This window comes from Mobula birostris, chromosome 30, assembly GCF_030028105.1.
Source record: "Mobula birostris isolate sMobBir1 chromosome 30, sMobBir1.hap1, whole genome shotgun sequence".
In the NCBI taxonomy this organism is placed as follows: domain Eukaryota; kingdom Metazoa; phylum Chordata; class Chondrichthyes; order Myliobatiformes; family Myliobatidae; genus Mobula; species Mobula birostris.
The window spans coordinates 7,561,420-7,571,557 of NC_092399.1; the positions used below are offsets into that span (position 1 = coordinate 7,561,420).

Consider the following 10,138-nt stretch of genomic DNA (forward strand, 5'->3'; position numbering starts at 1 on the left):
TTTGAATTTAACCATCATAGAATGTTTTAATTCCTGAACAAAAATAGACTTACATTTAGACTGCCTCACGTGCTGGAAAAATATTGTGAGAGAGGTTACTGGTTCACAGTCATCCCACTGCACAACCAAGTTGTCACACAACGTACAATCTTCAGATGTTACCTACCAATTAACTCAAAGCTCAACAGCAGACATTGCAGGCTGCCAGCCTCTCTGGGCACACATTGCTTAGAATCACTAAAAATAAACCTTAAATTAACCACATCCACAATACAAGTAAAAGATACACAAGAAAATTGTTGAAAGGTTTTAAGACATTTAGAAAAGAAACTGCTGGGGATGGAGACTTGCAAAGAATGAACACAGGGACCAGGCTCCACATTTGTTTCCCACATTTGAATGTTTGATTGTATCTGCATCCATGCACAGGAGTGCACCACACACACACACACACACACACACACACACACACACAGTGCAAAAGTCTTCCGGTGCTTGGATAAGTACATGGACCTTAGAAAAATAGAGGGCTATGGGTAACCCTAGGTAATTTCCAAGGTAAGTACGTGTTCAGCACTGCATTGTGGGCCGAAGGGCCTGTACTGTGCTGTAGGTTTTCTATGAGGGCAAACTAGCCGATAATATAAAGCAGGATACTAAACGTTTTTCAGTTATATAAAGAGGAAAAGGGAGGTGAGAGAGTGGGAGTTGATATTGGACCACTGGAAAATGATGCTGGCGAGGTAGTGATGGCGGGACAAAGAAATGGCAGATGATCTTAATGGTTACTTTGCATCAGTATTCACTGTGGAAGACACCAGTAGTGTGCCAGAGGTCCGTGAGTGCCATTGCTATTACAAAGGAAAAAGTGCTAGGCAAACCAAAAGGTCTTAAGGTGGATAAATCACCTGGACCAGATGGATTACTTCCGAAGTCTTGAAGAGAGGTTGCTGAAGAGATAACAGATGAATTGGTCATGATCTTTCAGGCAACACTTGATTCTGGCATGGTCCCAGTGGACTGGAAGATTGCAAATATCCTTCCACTCTTTAAGAAGGGAGGAAGGCAAAAGAAAGGAAATTATAGGCCAGTTAGCCTAACTTCAGTGGTTAGTAAAGTGTTGGAGTTTATTATTAAAAGGAATCCGTTAGTCTTGCGAGACCATGGATCTGCGCCTGGAAAGTCTTCACTCTCCAGGGCGCAGGCCTGGGCAAGGTTGTATGGAAGACCAGCAGTTGCCCATGCTGCAAGTCTCCCCTCTCCACGACACCGATGTTGTCCAAGGGAAGGGCATTAGGACCCATACAGCTTGGCACCGGTGTCGTCACAGAGCAATGTGTGATTAAGTGCCTTGCTCAAGGACACAACACACGTCGCCTCGGCTGGGGCTCGAACTCACAACCTTCAGGTTGCTAGTCCAATGCCTTGACCACTTGGCCACGTTATTAAGGATGAGGTTTTGGGGTAGTTGGAGACGACAGATAAAGTAAATCAAAGTCAGCATGGTTTCTGTTGAGGGAAACCTTGCCTGACAAATGTGTTAGAGTTCTTCGAGGCAGTAACAAGCAGGGTGGACAAAGGAGAGGCAGTGGATGTCACTTACTTGGATTTTCAGAAGGCATTTGATAAGGTGCCATACGAGGCTGCTTAACAAGATAAAATCCTATGGCATTACAGGAAAGATAGTGACATGCATCGAGGGATGGCTGACAGGCAGGATGCAGCGAGTGGGAATAAATGGGGCCTTTTCTGGTTGGCTGCCAGTGACTAGTGGTGTTCCTCAGGGGTCAGTTTTGGGACCACTACTTTTCACGTTGTTTGCCAATGGATAATGGATAATGGAATTGATGGCTTTGAGGCAAAGTCTGTGGATGATACGAAGATAGACGGAGGGGTAGATAATGCTGAGGAAGCAATGCAATTACAGCAGGACTTAGACAAATTGGAAAAATGGGCAAAAAAGTGGCAGATGGAATAGTGTTGGGAAATGTACGATAACAACAGTGCGGACTATTATCTAAATGTGGAAAAATTCAAACATCAGAGGTGCAGAGGGACTTAGGAGTCCTCGTGCAAGACCCCCAGAAGGTGAATTTACAGGTTGGGTCTGTGGCAAAGGCAGCAAATGCAATGTTGGCATTTATTTCAAGGGGGAATAGAATGTAAAAGCAAAGAGATAGTGCTGAGCCTTTATAAGACACTAGTCAGGCTGCACTTGGAGTATTGCCAACAGTTTTGGGCCCCTTATCTCAGAAAGGATGTGTTGTCATTGGAGAGAGTCCAGAGGAGGTTCACAAGGATTCTGGGAATGAAAAGGTTAACATACGAGGCGGTTTGGCAGTTTTTGGTTCTGCATTCACTGGAATTTAATAGAATGTGTGGGCATCTTATTGAAACCTACCAAATACTGAAAGGATTAGATAAGGTGGATATGAAGAGAATGTTTCCTATTGTGGGGGTATCCAGAACTTGAGGGCACAGCCTCAGAATTGAAGGGGATCTTTTAGAACAGAGGTAAGGAGGAATTATTTTTAGCCGGAGACTAGTTTCCTGATCGGTTGGGGCATCAAAGGATATGGCAAGAAGGCAGGTGTACGGGGTTGAGTGAGATCCAGGTGGAAAAGGGGAGTAGATACGATGGGCTAAATGGCCCAATTCTGTGTGAGAGTGAGAGTGAGAGTGAGAGAGAGAGAGAGAGAGAGAGAGAGAGAAAGAATCAGGTTTAATATCACTGGCATATGCCATGGAATTTGATAACTTTGCGGTAGCAGTACAATACAATACATAATACGTAATAGATACATGTATATATATATAGTGCTAACAATTTCCAGGAATTAGGTGCGAGCAGCAACAGCTTTTACAGTCCAGCCTTAATACAGGAGTCCTATAGCAAAGAGACAAGACCTTTCCCGGAGAGATGGTCACATTTCAGGAGGTCTCCAGACCCTTTTGGAGCGGAGACTTCCTTTCCAACTGGACATTGGCCTTCTAAAATAATCCTCTGCTTTCAAGATTTCTAAATCAATAAAATAAACTGTTTATTTAATCAACTTTTCTAATATTTGTATATCTGTGCACTTGTAATGCTACTTCAATACTGTAATTTCTTTTGGGATCAATAACGTATCTACCCATCTAACTGAATTTCAATTCCTCAGCTATTATCAAGAAACAGTTCCAAATTACTAGTTTATAACCCTAAAGCCTTAATTTACTTCAACCTACATCTTGTTTAGAATTTGTGTGTGGGGGGGCAGCAATAAGTCTGTTAGTTGTGTATGTTTAGAAATAGGAGAAAAATATGAATTGCGGGATTAACATCTGTACAAGAAACACGCAATGGCTTCTGAGAATTTTCCTCAAGCTGAGACATGAATCAGCCTTTGCTTGTTTTGGCCTGCAGCCTTTTGAACTTTCTACAATCTAAAATCCTTTTTGGATGGTAAACCACTCTGCGGCGAAACATCGTTGCACACTCCCTCTGTTGTTAAGAGAAATAACGCTAAACTGATAAGGAATTATGTTCACCCTAAGGCACCAATAGTAACCTACAGGAAGTCGCTCAAAGGACCTGGCTGCACAGCTTCGGCGAAAGGCAGAACAGTTCTGAACCTTGCAGAAATATACTAATTTAGTTCCTACTTTTACCAACAAAGCTTTTCCTGCTTCCTATCTTAACAAAGGGCCTTGTTTTAAATCCCGCCCCCCGGGAAACATCCGAATTTAAAAGCTGCCTGAGGCATCGGCAGGCTCAATCACTACTAACAGGAGTAGCATGTAGTGATTATATGTAGATAAGTGGTGCTTCGTCCTAGCAACTTAATCAGCCCGGTGCCTGGCTCCGAGCAATTTAACCAGCCACCAGAGATCAAGGTGCAAGCCGAAAGTCGACTCACAAAACCTGCTCAAAACATGGTATTCACCAAACGAAGAATGTGAACCTGCCGATCACTGTGGGGAGAGCACGGTCTGCATGACAGATGGGCTTCGACATTTTCTTTTGCTGGATAGCCACGATTATCTGGCCAAGTCCGTAGCGTTCCTTCTCCAACTGCGCCCTAGGCTAGAAACCTTATTGGACGGCATCCACTCAAACTTTAGTCCGTTTGGGAGCCGACAGAGCATCTTTCTTACTAACGTGGGGGGCCAGCTGTTAGTCAAAACTTTGGTTTTAAAGTTGCACTCCGAATCAAACTTAATTCTATCGGTAGGGAACAGCTCAAATGCGTCCATGTGAGACTAGCTGGGTCCGAAGTAGTAGTAGTAGAGGATTGTTAGGGTAATCACACACATACCTGACAATACATCTCCCGGTTCATCCCGGGAAGCTCACCCCTCTCTCATTGAAGCCTTTGGTCATCCTCGCCCCCCTCCCGCCACTCTGCAGCACAACCGCCCGTCCCTGTCCCCCGTCCCCTGTCCCCCCGCTGTGTCACTCACCTAGCTTCATTAAGGAGGCTAGTAAGATCCACAGGGCCACCATGAACTGGGGACGGATATGATCAAAGTCAAAGGTAACGACGGGAAAGGCCTTAGTCCTGTTGCTGGCGACTCGCTCCGCCGAGGCGGAATCACAGCAGCCGGGGGTTGCGGTGTCCGATGCCGAGACGCCGGCTGACCAGCCCAGCGCCGCCAGCACCACCAGGCCGGCCAGGAGCCGCCGGCGGCCGACGCGCAGCGACATCACGGCCATGGTCGCCCCCCGCCGCCAGCCACCGCCACGCATCGAGCAGCCACGATCCTGCTCGGAACCGGGAGAGCGCGGCCGCTCACGAAGGCGGCGACGGCGCCGGCGCCAGTCCCGCCTAGAGCTCCGCCTGCCGCCCGGGAGGACCCGCCCCCCTGGCCGGCGGGCAGCGCCAGTCATCCCAGACGCCCGGGGCGGCGAGTGGCCGAGTCAACCTGGCTGCGGGTTCTCCCACTGCAAGAAGTTGCCTGGGTTGGAGGAGACTGGGTTTCTCAAATTAAAACACCCGAAAACTTCTTTCTGGCTGCATCACCGCCTGGCATGGGCAGAAACTTGTAAAATTAGTCATCTCCATCCTGGGGACCAGCCTCCCCAGCATCCAGGGATCTGCAAGGGGCGATGCCTCAAAAAGGCAGCGTCCATCATTAAGGACCCTCACCACCCAGGACGTACCCTCTTCTCATTGCTACCATCAGGGAGGAGGTACAGGAGCCTGAAGGCACACACTCAATGATTCAGGAACAGCTTCTTCCCCTCTGCCATCCGATTCCTAAATGGACTTTGAAGCTTTGGACACTACCTCACTTTTTTAATATACAGTATTTCTGTTTTTGCACATTTTAAAAAATCTATTCAATATATGTCATTGATTTACTTGTTTATTTACTATTATGTTTTATTTTATTTATTATTTTTGGCTCTCTCTGCTAAATTATGTATTGCATTGAACTGCTGCTGCTAAGTTAACAAATTTCATGTCACATTCCAGTGATAATCAACTTGATTCTGACATATATACTGTACTCGATGTAATTCAGTTTTTTCTATATTTATTTATCAAGTATTTCATTGTACTGCTGCTGTAAAGTTAACAAATTTCACAACATATGCCAGTGATACTAAACCTGATTCTGGTTGTGAAGTGGTTTGCACCCTCTGCCATTTAGGCTTTCGTAGGAAAGCAGCATTCATCATCAGAGATCACCTCCACCCAGGTCATGATCTTTTCTCGCTGTTACTATTTATAGTTTTATTACAATTTAATTATTTATGGTGCAACTGTAACATTCCCGGAGCATACGAATGAATTTGAAGAACAGTTTAATCATCATGTTCTCCTTATTTATTACTATTTATTTATATTTGTATTTGAATAGTTTGCTGTCTTCTGCATTCTGGTTGATCTTTCATTAATCCTGTTAAAGTTACTGTTCTATAGCATTGCTGAGTATGCCCACAGGAAAATGAATCTCAGGGTTGTATGTGGTGTACTTTGATGATAAAATTTACTTTCAACTTTTCTGTGTGTTCTTGAGGCATGGACCAAGAGCTGAAAGAGCCCAGAAAATAAGGCACTTCTCCTAGAGGACCACAACCTTGTTGTAGGATTTGGAGGCTTGCGTGTCTCAATAACCCAGGGAGTTACGTTGGCTCGAGTCAGGGCTTTATGCTTTGGCTCTTGGTAGAGTCACCCATGCCAAACAGATCAAAGAGTAGAGGCTAGACTAAGAGTGGTCCACTGGTTCTCCAGGTTCGGGGGTTCATCTCAGGGTTAACTACCCTGACTGATCAAACAAAACTATTACAGAAACGGCAATGAAGAATCCTTCTACATCTGAGTGCAACGGTATTCCTGAGTCTCCACCCGGGACTTGCATGACTGACAGTAGTGAAAACCGAGAGGAAGCTAATGACATGATGAAGGAAGCCCTGAACACCGACAGAGAGGGAGGAGCTTCATTGCTGCTCTGAACGCCTGCGATGTAACAGGCAATAAGTCAAGAATGTCCTGCTCCACTTTGAACAGTCATGAGTTAGAGTTCATCAAGTCAATGGACTGTTTCTCAAGGGCGAATTGTGTCTAGTGATCTCTCGCATGACTGAGTTTGAAGTAGTGTGTTTGTTTTGAGAGTTTGGTTTGGGGCATGTGATCTGACTGAGTATAGCTGGGGGCTCAGGACTTGGGAGGGCCTGCTTATCCCTCATTCCTGTGGTTTTGAAGAAATTTTGCAGGCTTCACGTTGGTATGCTTTCAGGGTCCATCTGTACACTGCAGCCCTACCAAAATTGGGGTGACCTTGATTGTTGGATCTAGGTGAGGAATAGAACACTTTCTCCATCAGACCTGTCCTGTTGGAAGCAGATAGAAGGTTAACATTAGTCTGTTTAAATCAGCTCCATTGTGGGACCGTAAATCAATTCATAGGCATGCATGCCCTCATTAAGCAGGCATAAGGAGCTGAATTCCTGCAGGCAATAGAAACGTCAGATCCTTACTAGTTGACTTTCTCTTTAAAGATGCTCCCAGTTATAGCCACGATTAGGTCCCCTAGCCATCTCTCTCTTCTCAAATGCAGACAATGAGTTTGCAGATCTGAGACGGAAGCTGCTCACTGCCTAGTTTTATAATTCACATCTACATCCAGACTGCCACTTGTCACCCAGGAGTACACATCATTCCCCAACCATAGTAGCCATGATTTGTTCACATTCACATGCCTGTTACTCTCCTGGTGTTCAGAGCAGAAATGAAGGTCCTCCCTCTCTCTAGTGGTGTTCAAGGCTTCCTTCATCATGTCAGTAGCTTCCTTGGTTTTCACTACTGTCAGTCATGCAAGTCCTGGGTGGAGACTCACTGAACTCCTGCCTCAGCAAGGACCTGGACCCATTGCAATTTGCCTATTGCCACAATAGGTCAATGCAATCTCAATGGCTTTCCACACGGCTTTAGACCACCTGGACAACACAAACACCTACGTCAGGATGCTGTTCATTGATTATAGCTCAGCATTTAATACCATCATTCCCACAACCTTGATTGAGAAGTTGCAGAACCTGGGCCTCTGTACCTCCCTCTGCAATTGGATCCTTGACTTCCTAACCAGAAGTCCACAATCTGTGTGGATTGGTGATAACATATCCTCCTCACTGACGATCAACACTGGCGCACCTCAGAGATGTGTGCTTAGCCCACTGCTCTACTCTCTATATACACATGACTGTGTGGCTAGGCATAGCTTAAATACCATTTATAAATTTGCTGACCATACAACCATTGTTGGTCGAATCTCAGGTGGTGACGAGAGGGCGTACAGGGGTGAGATATGCCAACTAGTGGAGTGGTGCCGCAGCAACAACCAGGCACTCAATGTCAGTAAGACGAAACAGCTGATTATGGACTTCAGGAAGGGTAAGACGAAAGAACACATACCAATCCTCACAGAGGGATCAGAAGTGGAGAGAGTGAGCAGCTTCAAGTTCCTGGGTGTCAAGATCTCTGAGGATCTAACCTGGTCCCAACATATCCTTGTGGTTATAAAGAAGGCAAGACAGTGACTATACTTCACTAGGAGTTTGAAGAGATTTGGCATGTCAACAAATACACTCAAAAACTTCTATAGATGTACCGTGGAGAGCATTCTGACAGGCTGCATCACTGTCTGGTATGGAGGGGCTACTGCACAGGACCGAAAGAAGCTGCAGAGGGTTGTAAATCTAGTCAGCTCCATCTTGGGCACTAGCCTACAAAGTACCCGGGACATCTTTAGGGAGCGGTGTCTCAGGAAGGCAGTGTCCATTATTAAGGACCTCCAGCACCCAGGACATGCCCTTTTCTCACTGTTACCATCAGGTAGGAGGTACAGAAGCCTGAAGGCACACACTCAGCGATTCAGGAACAGCTTCTTCCCCTCTGCCATTCAATTCCTAAATGGACATTGAAGCTTTGGACACTACCTCACTTTTTTAATATACAGTATTTCTGTTTTTGCACATTTTAAATAATCTATTCAATAAATGTAATTGATTTACTTGTTTATTTATTATGTTTTATTTTATTTATTATTTCCTCTCTCTCTCTCTCTCTGCTAGATTATGTATTGCATCGAACTGCTGCTGCTAAGTTAACAAATTTCACATCACACGCTGGTGATAATAAACCTGATTCTGATTCTGAATACTGTCATGCCCATTGCTGTTTCCATAACAATTTTGTTTTACCTGTCAACCCTGAGCTGAATCCCTGAACCTAGAGAACCTGAGAAGACCACTCTTCATCTGCCCTCTGACCTTTGGCCAGTTTGGCATGGGTGGCCCTACCAAGAGCCAAAGCATAAAGCCCTGACTCCAGCCAACGTAGCTCTCCAGGTCATTGAGGCACGCAAGCCTCCAAACCACGGCAAGATTGTGGTTCTCTTGGAGGAGAAGTATCCATAAAAGCAAACCTTATTTCATATCTCAAATTTTTTGGTAGTGATTTGTGAATTGTGCAAGGAGGATTTCTGTAACCCAAATGGCTTTAATGGAGAGGTCACCAGCACAATCCTCAGCTTGGCCAACCTGCAGCCAAAAATCTCTCACCCTCCGCCAGGGCAGGAATGGCCAATTAACACTGAATGTAACGCACTTCCAATCCGGCCTTGGAGAACCAACTAACCCTGGGCACGCAGGAGTGTTAACCGTTTACAAGTATCTTAGTCATCATTAGGCTACGGATAGTGGGGAAGATGGATGCCACGATGGTGGAGCAGATACCGCAATACTATCGCAGCTCAGGGTGTTACGGAGTTCAGAGTTCAGCTCTGGCGCTGTTCTGCAAGGAGCCTTTGTACATCCTCCCTGTGGAATGCTCGGGTTTTTCCCGGCTTTAAGGGGAACAGGAGGGGAAACTTCTTCACCCAGAGGGCGGTGAGAGTGTGGAACGAGCTGCCTGTACAAGTGGTGCACGCGAGCTCGATTTCAACGTTTGGGAGAAGTTTGGACAGGGAGACGGATTGGAGGGGTGTGGAGGGCGATGGTCCCAGTGCAGGTCGATGGGAGTCAGCAGATTAAATGGTCCGATAGGCACCAGATGGGCAGGAGGGCCTGCCTGTTTCCTATACACCGTTTTCCTCCCGTATTCCAGAGATGTACTGGGTCGGTGAGTTGGCCATTGTAAATTGTCCCGTGATTGGGTTTGGTTTAACCGGGGTTGTGGGGTCACTGGGGCGGCATGCTGTTTCGCCAACTGAAGATAAACAATACGACGGGTCAGGGCAGATATAATGGAGTGAATTCTCCGCAGTATCCAAGACATCTTCAAGGAGCGAAGCCTCAAAGAGGCGGTGTCCATCATTAAGGACACCCACCAATTAGATCATGCCCTCTTCTCGCCGTTATCATCAGGAAGGAGACACAGAAATCTAAAGACACACATTTAGCAATTCAGGAACAGCTCCTTCCTCTCTGCCATCAGATTTTCGAATGGACGTTGAACCCATAAACACTACCTCACTACTTTTTAATTTCTATTTTGTTTTCTTTTTTGCACTACCCATTTAATTTAACTATTATATATATATACATACACACTTACTGTAAGACAGTAAGTTCCTTAAGATTGTTACACCCTTAAGGTGGTATTGGGGACAAGTTTCCACTACCTAGAAAATGCCCCCAATGGCGTGGGCC

General features: G+C 45.7%; 1 protein-coding gene across 3 annotated transcripts in view; it reads right to left on the reverse strand.

The window, feature by feature from the left end:
- slc9a1a (solute carrier family 9 member A1a) overlaps nucleotides 1–4,785 on the reverse strand; it is a 66,144-nt gene extending 61,359 nt beyond the window's left edge. For all 3 annotated transcript variants that reach the window (XM_072247384.1, XM_072247387.1, XM_072247385.1), the window contains exon 1: nucleotides 4,444–4,785. In XM_072247384.1, the coding sequence (XP_072103485.1) occupies nucleotides 4,444–4,729 (286 nt within the window). In that variant the 5' untranslated portion in view covers nucleotides 4,730–4,785. The remainder of the gene's footprint in view (nucleotides 1–4,443) is intronic.
- Between the last annotated feature and the right edge of the window lie 5,353 nt (nucleotides 4,786–10,138).